The sequence below is a fragment of the Nomascus leucogenys genome, chromosome 20 (genome assembly GCF_006542625.1).
Source record: "Nomascus leucogenys isolate Asia chromosome 20, Asia_NLE_v1, whole genome shotgun sequence".
Classification (NCBI taxonomy): domain Eukaryota; kingdom Metazoa; phylum Chordata; class Mammalia; order Primates; family Hylobatidae; genus Nomascus; species Nomascus leucogenys.
Window position 1 is genome coordinate 46,376,344 of NC_044400.1, and position 18,704 is coordinate 46,395,047.

The 18,704-nt window shown below is 38.6% G+C and overlaps 1 protein-coding gene across 1 annotated transcript in view; it reads left to right on the forward strand.

Annotated features, from left to right (window-relative positions):
* Positions 1 to 18,704, forward strand: part of PDS5A (PDS5 cohesin associated factor A) — a 164,854-nt gene that overhangs the window by 41,678 nt on the left and 104,472 nt on the right. Inside the window, exons 3-6 of the mRNA XM_003258602.4 lie at positions 10,551 to 10,754; positions 11,852 to 11,938; positions 12,783 to 12,880; positions 16,240 to 16,366. Of these exons, the coding sequence (XP_003258650.3) occupies positions 10,551 to 10,754; positions 11,852 to 11,938; positions 12,783 to 12,880; positions 16,240 to 16,366 (516 nt within the window). The remainder of the gene's footprint in view (positions 1 to 10,550; positions 10,755 to 11,851; positions 11,939 to 12,782; positions 12,881 to 16,239; positions 16,367 to 18,704) is intronic.

Consider the following 18,704-nt stretch of genomic DNA (forward strand, 5'->3'; position numbering starts at 1 on the left):
ATGCATGTCTTCTACTTAACTGAAAGCACCAAAGTGGTTGTACCAATTTACATTTCAATTAAAAAGTGAGTGAGAGTTCTCATTTGCTATGTTAGACTTACAAAAAGTTCATTTGGCCGGACACAATGGCTTACACCACTTTGGGAAGTCAAGGCAGGAGAATTGCCTGAGGCCAAGGGTTGGAGACCAGCCTAGGCAACATAACAAGACCCCATCTCTACCAATAATAATAATTAAAAATTAGCTGTGCATGGTGGCATTCGTCTGTGGTCCCAGCTACTCAGGAGACTGAGGCAGGAGGATCACTTGAGCCAGGGAAGTTGAGGCTGCTGTGATCCCTGATCACACCACTGCAGTCCAGCCTGGGCGACAAAGTGAGAACCTTTCTCAAAAAATAAAATTAAAAAAAATTTTTAATAGCTGTATTGAGGTGTAATTGAATTACTGTACAATAATTTGGACATATTTAAATTATGTGACATATAATAATCCATCTGGTCTTTGTTCTGATTCTTGGCACAGAGCCTCAAAAACCCTTGGAATTTCCCAAGTGAGAGTGTCTTTGTTATGCTAATGAGGTAGCTCCTGGCAGTGCCACTGGATAGCTTCAGGATATGGCTGGTCACTTAAATTAGAGGACTGGATCCCTGAGGAATCGCCACACTGACTTCCACAATGGTTGAACTAGTTTACAGTCGCACCAACAGTGTAAAAGTGTTCCTATTTCTCCACATCCTCTCCAGCACCTGTTGTTTCCTGACTTTTTAATGATGGCCATTCTAACTGGTGTGAGGTGGTATCTCACTGTGGTTTTGGTTTGCATTTCTCTGATGGCCAGTGATGATGAGCACTTTTTTGTGTGTTTTTTGGCTGCATAAATGTCTTCTTTTGAGAAGTGTCTGTTCATGTCCTTCGCCCACTTTTTGATGGGGTTGTTTGTTTTTTTCTTGTAAATTTGTTTGAGTTCATTGTAGATTCTGGATATTAGCCCTTTGTCAGATGAGTAGGTTGCAAAAATTTTCTCCCATTCTGTAGGTTGCCTATTCACTCTGATGGTAGTTTCTTTTGCTGTGCAGAAGCTCTTTAGTTTAATTAGATCCCATTTGTCAATTTTGGCTTTTGTTGCCATTGCTTTTGGTGTTTTAGGGATCTAGAACTAGAAATACCATTTGACTCAGCCATCCCATTACTGGGTATATACCCAAAGGACTATAAATCATGCTGTTATAAAGACACATGCACACGTATGTTTATTGTGGCACTATTCACAATAGCAAAGAGTTGGAACCAACCCAAATGTCCAACAACGATAGACTGGATTAAGAAAATGTGGCACATATACACCATGGAATACTATGCAGCCATAAAAAATGATGAGTTCATGTCCTTTGTAGGGACATGGATGAAACTGGAAACCATCATTCTCAGTAAACTATTGCAAGGACAAAAAACCAAACACCGCATGTTCTCACTCATAGGTGGGAATTGAACAATGACAACTCATGGACACAGGAAGGGGAACATCACACGCGGGGGACTGTTGTGGGGTGGGGGGAGGGGGGAGGGATAGCATTAGGAGATATACCTAATGCTAAATGACGAGTTAATGGGTGCAGCAAAACAACATGGCACATGGATACGTATGTAACAAACCTCCACATTGTGCACATGTACCCTAAAACCTAAAGTATAATAATAAAAAATAAAAAAAAAATAAAAATAAAAAATTAGAGGACTGGAACTTTCTTCCAGGAGGAGAGGGAGGCTGGAGATTGAGTTCAGTCTTAATTTTATCATTCATGCCTATGTGGTAAAGCCCAATGAATCCTGTGAACACTAAAGCTCAGGGGAGGTTACTGGTTGATGAACAGAGTGGTATGCTGGGAGGATGACATGTCCAGATTCCATGAGAAGAGGATACGAAGCTCTGTGTCCCCATCCCATCCACACACCCCTCTTCACCCCGAAGACTTTGGCTTATGTGTCTCTTCAGTTTGACTGTTCTTGAGTATATACTTTTCTTCCACCTTGTTGTTTTCTGTTTCTTTCTTTTTCCTTCTAGCTCACAGTACCTGGTATTCCCCAGTGATCTACCATCCAAGATCGAGCAGGCTCAATCTTGTTTAGGCTCCCAAGTATTTCCTTTATAATAAAACTGTGACAGTAAACATAGTGCTTTCAGGCCGGGTGCAGTGGCTCATACCTGTAATCCCAGCACTTTGGGAGGCCAAGGTGGGCAGATCACCTGAGGGCAGGAGTTCGAGACCAGCCTGGCCAACATGACGTAACTCCATCGCTACTAAAAATAAAAAAATTAGCCAGATGTGGTGGTATGCATCCAGCTATTAGGGCAGGCTGAGGCATGAGAATCACTTGAACCCAGGAGGCGGAGGTTATAATGAGCCGCGACTGCGCCACTGCACTCCAGCCTGGGTGACAGCAAAACTGTGTCTCAAATAAATAATAAATTTAGTGCTTTCATTGAGTTCTGTGAATTATTCTAGCAAATTTTTAAACCTGAGGGAGCTATAGGAAACCCGAGATTTATAGCTGGTCTGTCAGAAATGGAAGTTGTCCCTGAGAATTGGGGCTGGCATCGGAAGTGGAGGCAGTCTTGTGAAGAACTTTGCCTGTGGGGTTCTGCACTAAGGTGGGTAGTGTCAGAACTGAATTGAAATATAGGACACCTATTTGGTGTCAGAGAATTGCTGTCGGGAAATAACAACCTGACAAGTTTTGACATACATACACAGCATTGAAACCATCGCTTCAATTAAGATAGTGAGCTTATCATCCTCATAAGTTTATAATCCTCCTTTTGCTTTTTAGTCCTGTCTCCTTCCCATTTGCATCTTGCTTCTGTCAGGTTCCTTTTATTGCGAATTAGAAGTCTTTTGTATGGGTATACCACAATGGATTTATCCATTTACCTTTTGAAGGACAGTTGGTTATTTTCAGTTTTGTGATATTCCAAATAAAGCTGTTAAGAACACTTATGTATTTGTGTGAAATGTTTTCAGTAAATTCTTAAGAATGGAATTTTTGGCTTAAATGTTAAATGCATCTTTAAATTTTACGAAAAACTGCCATACAGTTATCTGAAGTGGTTGTGCCATTTTATATATCTACCTCCAGTGTATGTTTCTCTTGTTAAGTCTGTTCAGATCTTTTCCTCACTTTTATATTGAGTTGGATGATTCACATACTACCTGATTTCAAAACTTTTTTATAAAGCTACAGTAATCAAAGCTATGTGGTATTGGTAAAAGGGCACAGAAAATAGGAACACAACAGAGTCCAGAAATAGGCCTACATGGTATAGCCAGTTTTTTTCAACAAAGATGCCAAAACAATCCTGTAGAAAAAGAGAAAGAATAGTCTTTTCTAGAAATGAGGCTTGAACACCTTGACCCAAAAGCTTTCAGTACATACAGAAATTAACTCAGAATGAATATAGACATACATGTAAAAACCTAAAAACTATAAAACTTTTCCAAGAACACATCGGAGGGCCAGGCGTGGTGGCTCACGCCTATAATCCCAGTGCTTTGGGAGGCCAAGGCAGGCAGATCACTTGAGGCCAGGAGTTTGAGACCAGCCTGGCCAACATAGCGAAACCCCATCTCTACTGGAAGTAGCTGGGTGTGGTGGTGCACGCCTGTAATCCCAGCTACTTGGGAGGCTGAGGCAGGAGGTTGCAGTGAGCCAAGATTGTGCCACTGCACTCCAGCCTAGGCAACAGAGTGAGACACCGTCTCAGTCAATCAGTCAGTACCACAACGGAGAAAATCTTTGCAACTTTTGGTTAGGTAATGATTTCTTAGGTAGGGCACACAAAGCACAAACCATAAAAGAAAATAGTTGATAAAGTTAGATTACATTAAATCTTTCATCAATGAAATTTTTCTATCTATGCTGTTAAAGACAAGCCTCAGACTGGGAGAAAATATTGCAATATACATATCTGATAAAGGATTGGTACCCAGAATATATGACAGCTGAAAACACATAAGGAAAAAAGAAAAGAGATTTGGAGAGGCACGTCACCAAGAAACCTAGAGTAGGTGGCAAATATGTGAAAAGATGCTTAATTTTGAGTTAATTTGTCTCAAAAAAATAAAATATTTATAGAGTGCTGGAATGTGGTAAGTATTCAGTAAATGTTAAATCATTATTAGTAGTATTGGTGTTAGTGTTTCTTTTTTATCAATATTATAAAAACCTAGCTGTGGGCAAAATACTTACTTTGATTTTTTCCTGCTCGTTTCTTAAAAAAAAGAAATACTAAGACTGCAATAGATAAATAGCCAGAGGGTATTAAAACACAATCCACAGGAAAAAAATTCACACAAACATACCAAGAAATTGTTTAATTCTCATAAGTGCATGATAAATTAGATGAGGTAAGAAGAGATTAGTCTACAGAACCCAATAGCATTTAAAAAGGCCCGAATGGCACAGGGGATTCTGACATGTTTAAGGATCTGAGAGAAAATCAGAGTCATGTTTCAAACACCGATCAAGCTTTAGTTATGTTATTTTATGCAGACAGGGAACTTGATATTTAAAAAGTGATTTCGAATTACTGGAAGAGCACCCTTAATTCAGGCTTACAGGACTGGACTCCCAGAACACTTCATATAGCTGGCCCACAAGGCAAGCTGACTCCTGTGCTCTAATCAGAAAGGTGGGGAAATCAGGAAGCCACCCTGGAGCTCTTAAGTAGGGACACACTTTTAGCCGTAATCCAGTGATTAGGAAGTCACCATTGGTATAATTTGCTATAGAGCCTCACACAGTTTAATAGATTAGTACCAGCACAAAGTGGATGCTTCTTCCCTCTATCTTCACAGTACTAACAGCCAGTCAGTAGAAAGCTGCTGTGTATGTGCATGCCCGCACACACATACACACAACACCTCACTCCATATTTGCCAGCTGACAATAGCAGAAACTACACCACCACCTCTTCTGAACTTTCACCTTCCAAATCTTGAATAAGTGCCTCTGATGGGCTATACCAGAATTATGACTTTAACTCCATTGCAAGGGAATCTAGGAAATGTAGTTTTTAGCTTTCCTGCCTCATTACAGCACATTAAAACGACATATTTTAAAAAGGGAAGAATGAATGGAATTTCATTTGTGTTCCTGTGTGGTAAAGCAAAATCTAGTGGCTTAAAATGAATAATTGTTTCTTAACAATTCTGTGAATAGACTTTGTGGTCCTTCTTTTCCATGTGGTGCCTTCCGAGGTCACTTTTTTTAAAAAAAAAAAAAAGTTTATTTTAATTTAATAACAATCTGGGAAGTCTGCATCAGCGGTTCCAATGCAATATCAAGTGCAATTGGGAATTCAGAAATTTCAGTGGAACCATTAGTGTAGTGAATCTTGTAGGTAAAATATATGCATGCTTTAACTTTTATTTTATTTTTCTAGAGGTAGAATTTTGTTCTGTCACCAAGTTGGAGCACGTTGGCATGATCATAGCTCACTGCAGCCTAGAACTTCTGGGCTCAAGCAGTCATCTTGTCTCAGCCTTCCAAGTAGCTGAGACTGTAAGTGCCAGCCACCATTCTTGACAATACATACATGCTTTTGATAGCACACATGAACAGACCTCTCTAAAATTGCCCTCAATGATTTCATTCTCAGCAAACTGATCTGGGTCACTCAACATGGTTTTGGTTTTGGTTTTTGTTTTGAGATGGAATTTTGCTTTTATCACCCAGGTTGGAGTACAATGGCACGATCTTGGCTTACTGCAATCTCTGCCTCCTGGATTCAAGCGATACTCCTGCCTCATCCTCCCGAGTAGCTGGGACTACAGGCACCCGCCACCACACCCGGCTAATTTTTGTATTTTTGGTTGAGACAGGGTTTCACCATGTTGGTCAGGATGGTCTCGAACTCCTGACCTCATGTGATCCACCCTCCTCAGCCTCCCAAAGTGCTGGGATTTTAGGCATGAGCCACTGTGCTTGGCTTCAACATGGCCTTTTGATTATTCCTCATGTTAGTGCATGTTCTCTTCTTTTTTTTTGAAATGGAGTCTTGCTCTTGTAGCCCAGGCTGGAGTGCAGTGGCGTGGTCTCAGCTCACTGCAACCTCCGCCTCCTGGGTTCAAGTGATTCTCCTGCCCCAGCCTCCTGAGTAGCTGGGATTATAGGCACGCACCACCAGGTCCCGCTAATTTTTGTATTTTTAGTAGAGACAGGGTTTCACCACGTTGGTCAGGCTGGTCTCGAACTCCTGACCTTGTGATCTGCCTGCCTCAGCCTCCCAAAGTGCTGTGACCCACCGTGCTTAGCGCTGCATATTCTCTTTTTACAGTAAATTCATGACCATCTGAAGATACCAGTTTGACATACATGGCATCAGGACCTTCACAGCCACCACAGGTTTTCTCCCCTTCATTGTGTGTATTTATGAAGCTCTACTTTGCTTCTACAGGGTCACTCTTGTGGCTAAGTTTAGATGGCAGCTCAATTAGGGCACCTTAGTTCTCTTCCACGTAGTCTATGTGATATACACAGCCTCTGTTTTTTGAATAGTCTGGGATTCCTAATAGCATGGTGGGTACATTCCCATAGGGGCATTGCAATCTCAATGTACAAATGCTTATCAGGCCTGTTCTTGCATCAGGCTTGCTGATGTCTCTTTGGCCAAAATAAGTCACATGGACCAGGCACGGAGGCTCATGCCTGTAATCCCAGCATTTGGGGAGGTTGAGGCAGGTGGATCATCTGAGGTCAGGAGTTGAAGACCAACCCGGCCAACGTGGTGAAATCCCGTCTCTACGAAAAATACAAAAATTAGCCAGATGTGATGGCAAGTGCCTGTAGTTCCCAGCTACTCGGGAGGCTGAGGCAGGAGAATCCCTTGAACCTGGGAGGCAGAGATTGCATTGAGCCAAGATCATGCCACTGCAGTTTAGCCTGGGCGACAGAGCAAGACTCTGTCTTAAAAAAAAAAAAAAAAAAAGTCACCTGGCCAAATCCAGAGTCATTGTGGAAGAAGACTATATAAGGTATCCATATGAGAAGGCATTGTATCATAGTCAGCCTCCAAGATAGCCCTGAATGATCCTTATTTCGTTGTATTTACTCCCTTGTATAGTCCCCTACGACACTGAACAGGCTGACCTGAGTAACGGAACAGGCTGTGGTAGAAGTGACAATGTATGCTTTTCAAGGTTAGGTCATAAAAGACTGTCACTTCAGATTTGCTCTCTTGGATCTTGCACCGGGGGAAAACCAACTGCCTTTTCACTCGAGCTCTCTAGAAAGGCCCATGTAGTGTGGAACTGAGGCCTTTCAACAACAGCGAGTGTCACCTTAGAACCATAAGAATAAGTTACCTTCAAAACACACCCTCCACGCCCAGTCAAGCCTTCAGATAACTGCAGCCTTGACCAGGTACAGCCTCTTGAGAGATTCCAGGCCCACACGACTTAGCTAAACCACTTTCCAATTCTTCAACCACATATGATAAATACATGTTATTGTTTTAAGGCACTGAGTTTTGGGGTATTTTGTTACATAGCAATAATTTAAAAAAAATTTTTAGCCTAGGCAACATATGGCAAAATCCCATCCTACAAAAAAAAAAAAGTACAAAACTTAGCCAGGTGTGGTGGCATGTGCTGTAGTATCAGCTGCTCAGGGGGCTGAGGTGGAAGGAACTCTTGAGCCTGGGAGGTGGAGGTTGCAGTGAGCTGAGATTGCGCCACCGTACTCCAGCCCAGGTGACAGAGCCAGACCCTTGTCTTGAACTGCTGGGCTCAAGCGATCCTCCTGACTTGGCCTCCCAAAGTGCTGGGATTACAGATGTGAGCCACCACGCCCAGCCCTTCTCTATCTTTTGCTTCACAAACCCTGATTCTAGTTTCTTTGGATTTATCTAATTTCTCAAGATGGAAATATAGATTATTGATTTTTTGTTCTTTCTTTTGTAAAATACACATTTAAGATTATAAATTTCCTTTAAGTACACTGGTAAGTGCATCCTATGAGTTTTGGTAGTTCATATTTACATTATAATTCAGTTCAAAATATTTTCTCATTTCCATTATGATTCCTTCTTTTATCAGTTATAGTTCCCTAAATATTTAAGGAAGAAATAAAACCAGTCTTACTATCACACTTTTGATATACAGTGTTAGAAAAAAAGAGGGATCACTGCTTACTTTGTTTCAAGCCAGTATAATTTAGTACTAAAACCTGATACGGTTGTCTTAAGAAGTTATAAGCCAGTTTCTTTCATATAATTACAAAGAAATAGAAATAATGTAATATAATACCTTAAAATGTTATGACCAAGTTGTCTTTATTTTAGCAATGCAAACTTGGACTAAAATTAGTAAAATTAGAATGCAAACTTGGATTAAAATTAGAAAATCAGCCATTGGGATTTACTATATTAACAGAATTAGGGAAAAATATTATTATCTCAATATGTGTCAAAAAATATGCAATAGCCCAGGCATGGTGGCTCATATTTTTTTTTTTTTTGGAGATGGAGTCTCATTCTGTTGCCCAGGCTGGAGTGCGGTGGCAGTCTTGGCTCACTGCAACTTCCGCCTCCCGGGTTCAAGAGATTCTCCTGCCTCAGCCTCCCAAGTAGCTGGGATTACAGGTGCGTGCTACCACGCCCGGCTAATTTTTTGTATTTTTAGTAGAGATGGGGTTTCGCTGTGTTGGCCAGGATGGTCTCGATCTTCTGACCACGTGATCTGCCCGCCTCGGCCTCCCAAAGTGCTGGGATTACAGGCATGAGCCACCTCGCCCGGCCCTCAAAATTTTTTTTTTTAATTAGCCAGGTATAGTGACACATGCTTGTAGTCCCAGCTACTTGGGAGGCTGAGATTGGAGGACCACTTGAGTCTGGGAGGCATAGGTTGCAGTGAGCTGAGATTACTTCACTGCACTCCAGCCTAGGCAACAAAGCAAGTCCCTTTCTCAAAAAATAGTAATAATAATAAAATTTTACACTCATGATAAAAAATCTTGGCAGAATAAAAATATAGCTTGAATATTTGACAGTGGCGACAGATTGTATTAGGGTTCTCTTAGAGGGACAGAACTAACAGGAATACACATACACACACACACACACGCCCCTAATAGGATATGTATAGGAGATATATGTATATAGGATATTAATGGGATATATATATATGTTTATTAAGTATTAACTCACAAGGCCCCACAATAGGCTGTCTGCAAGCTGAGGAGCAAGGAGAGCCAGTCCGAGTCCCAAAACTGAAGAACTTGGAGTCTGATGTTTGAGGGCAGGAAGCATCCAGCACGGGAGAAAGATGTAGACTGGGAGGCTAGTCCCACCTTCCCTTTTCACGTTTTTCTGCCTACTTTGTATTCGCTGGAAGCTGATTATATTGTGCCCACTAGCTTAACGGTGGACCTGCCTTCCCCAGCCCACTGACTCAAATATAATCTCTTGGCAACACGCACACAGGCACACCCAGATTTAGTACTTTGTATCCTTCAATCCAATCAAGTTGACACTCAGTATTAACCATCACACAGATTAAGTAAACTATGATTTATAATTAGAGAATAATTTTTAAGATCTGAGGAAATTACTGTGATTTGATACATAAAGAATTACAGTTATTTGCATAATTACAGAGAAAACAGGCCAACATAAAGTACACAAAAATGTGAATAGTAGTTTCTGGAGTTGATAAATTATGGATTTTTCTTTTATTTTTTCATGATTCTTTGCATTTTATAATGATTCCAAAGTGTGCATTGGTTAATTTTATAACCATAAATAACAGCAGGTTAATTATACTTAAATCTTTTAATTAGAAATACAACTGCATTAATATAATTTTAAAATGCTTTTTTTTTTTTTTTTTTTAAGACAATGTCTCACTCTGTTGCCTAGTCTGGATTGCAGTGGTGTGATCTTGGTGCACTGCAGCCTTTGCCTCCTAGGCTCAAGGGATCCTCCTATCTCATCCTCCTATGCAGCTGGGACTACAGACACATGCTACCATACCCGCTAGTTTTTGTATTTTTTGTAGAGACAGGGTCTTGCCATGTTGTCCAGCCTGGAAAATGACTTTTTATTGTGAAGTATAAAACTCATTAAAGCATGAAATGAAATAGCAATTTTAAGGAGCCTAAAGAAGGCACGTTTAATAATAAAATATAAAAGAAGCATAGTCAATGATGTTGCCAAATATCAAATGAATTTTATTGTCCATATAGGGCCAGGAACTATCTGGGCTAGATTTAAAATGAATAATAAGAGGCCTAAGTTCTTCATAAATGAGGTGCTGGTGCAGATAATGTGCCTGAGAAGTTGATACTTGTTTATGGGTTTTTTAGACTAGCTGTTTCATGCTTGTGATCTTTTCTGAAATTCTTAAATGAAGATTTATAAAAAGTTGACTGTGAACTGTCTGGTGGCCACCGATTGCTAATGGAAATGACTTTTTTTTTTTTTTTTTAAATCACATCCTCCACTGATTTCTAAATTCCAGGAGTTAATTATTTTGTGTTTTTGTACATTTTTACAGATGGTAGTGAAAACCTTTATGGATATGGATCAGGACTCAGAAGATGAAAAACAGCAGTATCTCCCACTAGCCTTGCATCTTGCATCTGAATTCTTCCTCAGGAACCCCAATAAAGATGTGCGTCTCCTTGTAGCATGTTGTTTGGCTGATATCTTTCGTATCTATGCCCCAGAAGCTCCATATACTTCCCATGATAAACTTAAGGTAAATACAGCCTTTTTCATTTTATTGTGTTTTTCATTCACCACTGTTCAGAAGGTATACTTTTATTTTTATATTTTACCTTTATGAACATAGGTTTCATATTAGTCTCTTCATCTTAAGAATATATCATAAGTTGCAAAATTATTCATTCAGTTAGTATTTCCACGAATGACTGGATTGGTTGGTTGTTTGATTTGAAGCATAGAAAGGTGTAGTTCAAAACTAGTCCCTGTATGCTCAAATCCAATTTTCTGGCTAATTCATCACAAAAGCCCAGATAGCTATGTTCCAAGAATAAATAGCAGATTAATGATACTTTTTAAAATAATAGCATACCAGAATTTACATATTCATATGACTATTTTCCCCTGTAAGTTATTCAGCATGCAAAACTATATGCTCATCTTGGTCGTTCTGCCTTTGTTCAAATGTTTGTGGAACTCTTAACATTGATCTCTTGAGGAGATTTTGTATTTTGAATAATTTTATTCTTGGCAAATTTTAATCCTGTAGACTGCTTTCTTTAAAAATAGTCCTAAAATCATTTTGTATTATATTGATACTACTGTGAGTTAAAACTTCTAAAGAAAGCTTATTAAGAAATGAAAGACTATCATCATGAAACATAGAACCATTGGACTAGTCTGTTGGCTTTTTTCACACACAACTTCGTAATCATACATCAACTTCAAAACATTGGCTAAAAATTACTATTTACTTGTAGGAAATAGTAATGGAAATACTCATATCCACCTCCTTAAAATGAAGACAGTTTTTGCCCCGATACAAGGTGGAGATAGTGAGTAAAGTGAAAGCACGATAGTAGAAGAAAATATAATGAGATAGAGCCTGTGGTCCTCTCTGAAAGAGAAAGCCTAAAGATTTGTAGTTTATTTTTGCTTCTAGAGAGTATAATTTTATTTGATTGGATCTTTTGAATCATTTTGAATAATGGACTAGGCCAGTCCCAAGACATTCATCTAAAGGAGAATTTTCTTTTATTGTAGTTTGTACACAAATAATAAAGTTACATACTATTAGTGTGTTGTGAAAGAAAAATATTTGTGTCTAAATTAATGTGTTTTTTTTTTTAACAGGACATATTTTTGTTTATTACCAGACAATTAAAAGGTTTGGAGGATACAAAGAGTCCACAGTTTAATAGATACTTTTATTTATTAGAGGTAAAAAAAACTTTATTTAATAACTATTAACATTATTTCACATGATAGCAAATTCTTCATTGTTAACTTTGTAATGTAAAATGAGTTTGTTTTATTCAAAGCCTGTAATAAAATGTCTTTTACATTTCATAAGGAAAATATTACTTTATTTTTCTTCCTATCCTGAAGAGATAAAGTATATTTTGATGGAAAAACTTTAGATTATTTGAAACTATACCTTTTGTTTGTATCTTTATTTATTTATTTATTTTTTGAGATGGAGTTTCACTCTTGTTGCCCAGACTGCAGTGCAATGGCGCGATCTTGGCTCACTGCAACCTCCGCCTCCCGGGTTCAAGCAATGCTTCTGCCTCAGCCTCCAGAGTAGCTGGGATTACAGGCATGCACCACCACGCCCAGCTAATTTTGTATTTTTAATAGAGACGAGGTTTCTCCATGTTGAGGCTGGTCTCAAACTCTTCACCTCAGGTGATCCGCCCGCCTCGGCCTCCCAAAGTGCTGGGATTACAGGCGTGAGCCCCTGGGCCTGGCCTCTATCTTTCTATTTTTATTATTTTCTATTCTAAAAACAGATTTTTACTGCTTCTTAAATTTTGTATGTAAATATATCTACCAACTGAAAAATATTGAGTTTTTTTCAGTTTGAGAAAATTGATGACATCAGGTATATATCTTTTTCAGGGTCAGAATATGTGATTAATTTAACACTTAAAATTTTATATGTTGAGTCTTTATAGACTTTAATATGTTTCTAACTCTAAAAATTAATTTTTACTGAATTTTTTATTATATAACTATTCTGTATATATGTGTATAATTCAATAATTATTTTTGTTTATTTAAGAATTTAGCTTGGGTTAAATCATATAACATCTGCTTTGAATTGGAAGATTGCAATGAAATTTTTATTCAGCTTTTTAGAACTCTCTTCTCAGTGATCAAGTAAGTTATTTTTTAAGCATTTCTGTTTGTCTCTTTTTCTTGATTATGTATTCAGATGTTGTATACTCTACATGTACACTAAGATATTTCAGAGTTATAAGGAATTGTTTTCCTTAGAAAACTTAACATAAAGGGGAAAGTAAAAATTCTGTTGTCTGAACACTGCCTTTGACCTTATACTACCAGTTTTAAATTATGGTATCAGTTTACTGGATGGCTCTTCAGTCCCCCAGTCTGTCCTGGAGGCCGTGGACCAGTAGAGAAGTATAAAGTGGTGCTCTTGTTTTGAAGGAACTTACTATCTAATAGAGGCAACCACATATGGTTGTAAAGCAAATCGTCTGAAACCTTAGAGTAATACAATGAAGTATTAAATTATGAGGTAGAAATTACGTATATTGTATGTACCATTAGTGCTGGGAGACGTAATAGCTCAGTCTTTAAGCTCACTAACTTTGACAACTTCTTATTCTAGACCTAGAAAAAAATCTTAAACATTGCCTAAATTGGCCTTCTCTTTATAGAAATAGGGAAACTAATCCAGAGTCAGGAAGTGTAGTGGCTTGCCCAAGGACCAGTTGCTGGACAGGAGGCTCAAATTCTGATTTTAGCCCATGTTTTTTTGGTTTGTGGGTTTCTTTATTTTGTTTTGGTTTGTTTTTGGTGTGTGTGGGTTTTGTTGTTATTGTTTTATTCTGTGTGGGTTGTTTTGTTCTTTTTTGAGACAGTGTCTTGCTCTGTCACCCATGCTGGAGTGCAGTGGTGCCATCTCGGCTCACTGCAACTTCCACCTCCCGAGTTCAAGCAATCCTCCTGCCTTGGCCTCCTGAGTAGCTGGGACTACAGGTGTGTGCCACCACGCCCAGCTAATTTTTGTATTTTTAGTAGAGATACAGTTTTGCCATCTTGGCCAGGCTGGTCTAAAACTTTTGACCTCAAGTGATCCACCCACCTCAGCCTCCCAAAGTGCTGGGTTTACAGGTGTGAGCTACCACACTCAGCCTGGTTTGTTTTTTGTATAGTAAATCAAGCACTGCTATGAGATGTGTTCTAGAGCATTACATTATATGCAAACATATCTCACATAAGTTTTCTAGTAGTCGCATTAATAGAAAAGTAAAAACAAGTGAAATTCATATTGATAATATATTTTATTTATTCCACTGTATCCAAAAGTATTTTCATTCCAACATGTGGCCCTCCTCATGTTTCACATGTTCACCAGCCATATGTGGCAAATGGCTTGCATATTGAACAGCACATTTCCAGAGTTTTCTGGAGATTTTAATGAATGCTATATCATATTTTCTTTTTCCTTAGATGGAATGGTAGGATTAGACATTATCCTGAAACAAACAGGAAAGGATCATTCCAGCTTGGCATAGGATAGAAGCTTGTAGAAAGATAGAATGAGAAGAAACTTCTGTGGCATTTGACTAGCAGTAAGCCCTTAAAGTAAATGATAGAACATATAAACCTTCGTGTTTGTTAGCTTTTGCTGCATTACAAAGTAACCTAAAACTTGATAGTTTAAGACAGCCACCATTTTATTTAGCTCGTGGTTCTGCTTGGCAGTTGATTTTATTTGGGTTGGATTTGCACCTGTGTTTATAGTCAGTTGGCAGGATATCTGGTCAATATCTGGCCATTGGCTGAGGTGGGCTGAAGTGATAGTACTGGGTCACATGTCTCATCCACTCAGGAGGCCAGCCCAGGCCTCTTCATATGCTGACTAGGTTCAAAAGTAGCAAGAAAGGGCAGGCCTCACTGTGGAAGCACTTGAAACTGATTCTTGACCTTATATTTTATACTTTATTGATTTTTCATTTGTCCATTTGAAATTCTTTAAGAGGTACTAAGATGACATTTTCAGAAAAGCCTTCTAGTTATTGAAAGCATTTTAGATGAAACTTTTGATTTTCAGTATTGGTGAGTTAAAACTTCTAGTGGCAAGGATACAGCAGTAATTGCTTATGTTGGCTTATGCATTTGGGGGTGTTTAAATAGGTTTTTATCTTAGTTTGAGGAATTTATTAAGACTTAAGGCGTGGGAGTTGAAAAAAGTCTGCCTTTATTATCATATACTTTTTTGTTTGTTTCCTTAAAATTTTATCACCTTTAAAAATCTGGGGCATGTAAGCAGAAGTGTCCTTTCCTTGAAATGGACATGTGTGTGTGTGTGTTTTGAGACAGGGTCTTGGTCTGTCACCCAGGCTGGAGTGCAGTGGCACAATCATGGCTTATTGATGCCTCGACCTCCTGGGCTCCAGTGATCCTCCGATATCAGCCTTCTGAGTAGCTGGGGCTACTCAGCTGGCTAATTTTTATTTTTTTTGTAGAGACAGGGTTTCGCCATGTTGCCCAGGCTAAAATTGACATTTTTATTAGGCAGAATTTAATTTACTCTTGGAATCCTAGTTGTGTAAAGACTTAATTTATTTTAAAGGTCTTTTTTTCCTTTTTGTTTCCTTTTCTTTTCTTTTTTTTTCTTTTTTTTTTTTTTTTTTTTTGATATGGAGTCTCACTCTGTTGCCCAGGCTGGAGTGCAGTGGCATGATCTCTGCTCACTGCAAACTCCGCCACCCAGTTTCGAGTGATTCTTCTGCCTTAGCCTCCCCAGAAACTGGGATTCCAGGTGCCTGCCACCACACCTCACTAATTTTTTTATTTTTTATAAAGACGGGGTTTCACCATGTTGGCCAGCCTGGTCTCAAACTCCTGATGTCAGGTGATCACCTGCCTCAGCCTCCCAAAGTGTTGGGATTACAGGTCCGAGCCACTGTGCCCGGCCTTTTTCTTTTCTTTTTAAAAAAAATGTGAATTGAACAAAATGTAATTTATTAGAAATTAGGTTTGTCTTTGTTTTTATAAAATACAACAGTACCTTACAGCTGTTGTAATAGTCAACAAAAGGAGAAAGAAAATAGAGCAGCCAAAATTTCTCTGCCATTATTGGCACTGTCCCTCAAGTGAAAATCCTTTAAATGTGAGATTGTTGTTTTATTTTTATTTTTTTATTTTTTTATTATTATACTTTAGGTTTTAGGGTACATGTGCACAATGTGCAGGTTTGTTACATATGTATCCATGTGCCATGTTGATTTCCTGCACCCATTAACTCGTCATTTACCATTAGGTATATCTCCTAATGCTGTCCCTCCCCCCTCCCCCAACCCCACAACAGTCCCCGGAGTGTGATGTTCCCCTTCTTGTGTCCATGAGTTCTCATTGTTCAGTTCCCACCTATGAGTGAGATTGTTGTTTTAAACTAGGAAGTTTAATTTCCTATTGGAAGCTTGAATTCTCTTCTTCTTTTCCTCCTCCTGCTACTTATTCTTTTTTTTTTTTTTTTTTTATAGCAATAGCCACAATAAGAAGGTACAAATGCACATGCTAGATTTGATGAGTTCTATCATCATGGAAGGTGATGGAGTTACTCAAGAATTATTGGACTCCATTCTTATTAACCTCATTCCTGCACATAAGGTCTGTAAAGTATGAAAATATTGAAGGTTAATATTTAACAGTCACGCTACACATAAGAATGAACAATTGTTTTATGGCCATTTGCAATCCTATGTAATTGTTCCCATGACCATTCTCCACCTCAAATAAAATAAGTTAACATACATTAGTCTTGTGGCTATTATTTTTACAAAATATATTGATTAACATATCATGTAAGAGTTTCATTCATTTAAGTGCTGTTTTCTGGAAACTGAAAATGTTTTGTATTCACACAAATAATCTGAGAATTTTAAGGGGTTAGGGGTGTTGTCTTTTTGATTAATTTTGTTTGGAAAAGAAATGTATTTCCTCCTTTTTAACATAGATGTGAAACATAGGAGTTTGGATTTCTTTTCAGAATCCGTATCGTACCTTTTTCTTAGGTACTCTCAGAAAAAGATATGGGCAGAAGCTATATGGTTAATGTTAAGAAGAAAAGGATGATTCAGAGGTGTATCATTCTTCCCTGTTTCCTTTTTCTATTTATCTCTACCAGATCCTCCTAAGAATCTGAAGGATTTGGCTGCCCTCAAGCTCCACCACTGGGCTCTACTCAGGCCTACCCCAATGTTGATATTTGCTCTCCTGCTCTTTTCTTCTAGTGGTTCAGTAACCTGTTATCAGACATTAGAGGAAAAATCTGTCCAATTATACTCATTCACAGAAAGATATAATTAATTTTAAATTCTTCTCTTGAGTCTAAATATTATTTACATTTTATTCAAATATAGTTTATAAAATTCTGTAGTTTATAAAAATTCTTTTTTTTTTTTTTTTTTTTTTTTGTTGAGATGGAGTCTCGCTCTGTTGCCCAGGCTGGAGTGCAGTGGCGTGATCTTGGCTCACTGCAGGCTCTGCCCCCCGGGGTTCACGCCATTCTCCTGCCTCAGCCTCCTGCGTAGCTGGGACTACAGGCGCCCGCCACCTCGCCCGGCTAATTTTTTGTATTTTTTAATAGAGACGGGGTTTCACCGAGTTAGCCAGGATGGTCTCGATCTCCTGACCTCGTGATCCGCCCGTCTCGGCCTCCCAAAGTGCTGGGATTACAGGCGTGAGCCACCGCGCCCAGCCAGTTTATAAAAATTCTGAGACTACGGCAAAGGAGAGTATATTTTGGCAGACAAAGACAGTATATTTGGTTTTTATATAGTAGGTAAGTAGGTTGGTGGTATTTTTTTGGGACAGGGTCTCACTCTGTCACCTAGGCTGGAGTGCAGCGGCACTATCTTGGCTCATTGCAGTCTCTGTCTCCTGGGCTCAAGTGATCCTCCTACCTCAGCCTCCCAAGTAGCTGGCAATACAGGCATGTGCTACCATACCTGGCTTTTTTTTTTTTTTTTTAAGTTTTCTTGGTAGAAACGGGATTTCGCCATGTTGTCCAGGCTTATCTCAAACCCCTGGGCTCAAGCGATCTGCCCGCCTTAGCCTCCCAAAGTGCTGAGATTACAGGCATGAGCAACCACATCCGGCTTGAGAGCATTTTTATTAGTAGTAGGAAATAGACTTCTTTTAAGAAATAGAAATGTTAACTTAATTTTAAGCAAATCTTATCCTTTGCCAATGAAATAAAAGTATAAAGCAGGGGTCAAGAAGCTATGGCTTGTTGATCAGATTTGGACCATTGTTTATTTATGTAAGTAAGACTTTATTGGAACACAACCATGTTCATTCGTTTTCGTTTTGTTTATATCTGCTTTCATGCTACAACAGCAGAGTTGTGTAGTTGTAGCAGTGATTTGTATGTATGACCCACAAAACCTAAAATATTTACCATGTGGCCCTTCATAGAAAAAGTTTGCTGACCCCTGGCCTAGAGTGTAGGGTTTCCTAGCCTCATTTTGGAAGAGGCGTGAGATGATGGTGAATGAATCTGTTTGGTCCAAAACTTCAAGATATAGCAATGTTAATAGGTATTATTCAAAACAAGAATTCCCTTTTCAGGCATTTAAAAAAAATTAAATATATATTTTCTAAGGTCCTTCTCAGATCCTTTAATTTATTTGAGTACACTGGGACTCTTGAAGCGGGAGCATAGTATTAAGCATTTCAAAAATACAATTGATCAAGAACCCTTTTTATTTGAAACACCAGGTCTACTCTTCTCCAGGGCATGCATTGATTAAACATTGAAATAATTGAGCCTGTTGTATTAGATCGGGGAGTGTATGTGTTTAAGATACATGGGTGTAGTTGTCAGTTTACATTGGTTAACAGATAAAACCAAAAAGCATTAGGTCTGTTTTGAGTTTAATAAAACTTAATATAGTGTTGTGCTTTTGCTAACTAATCCATTTTAGTTTTTGATTAATAAATGAGT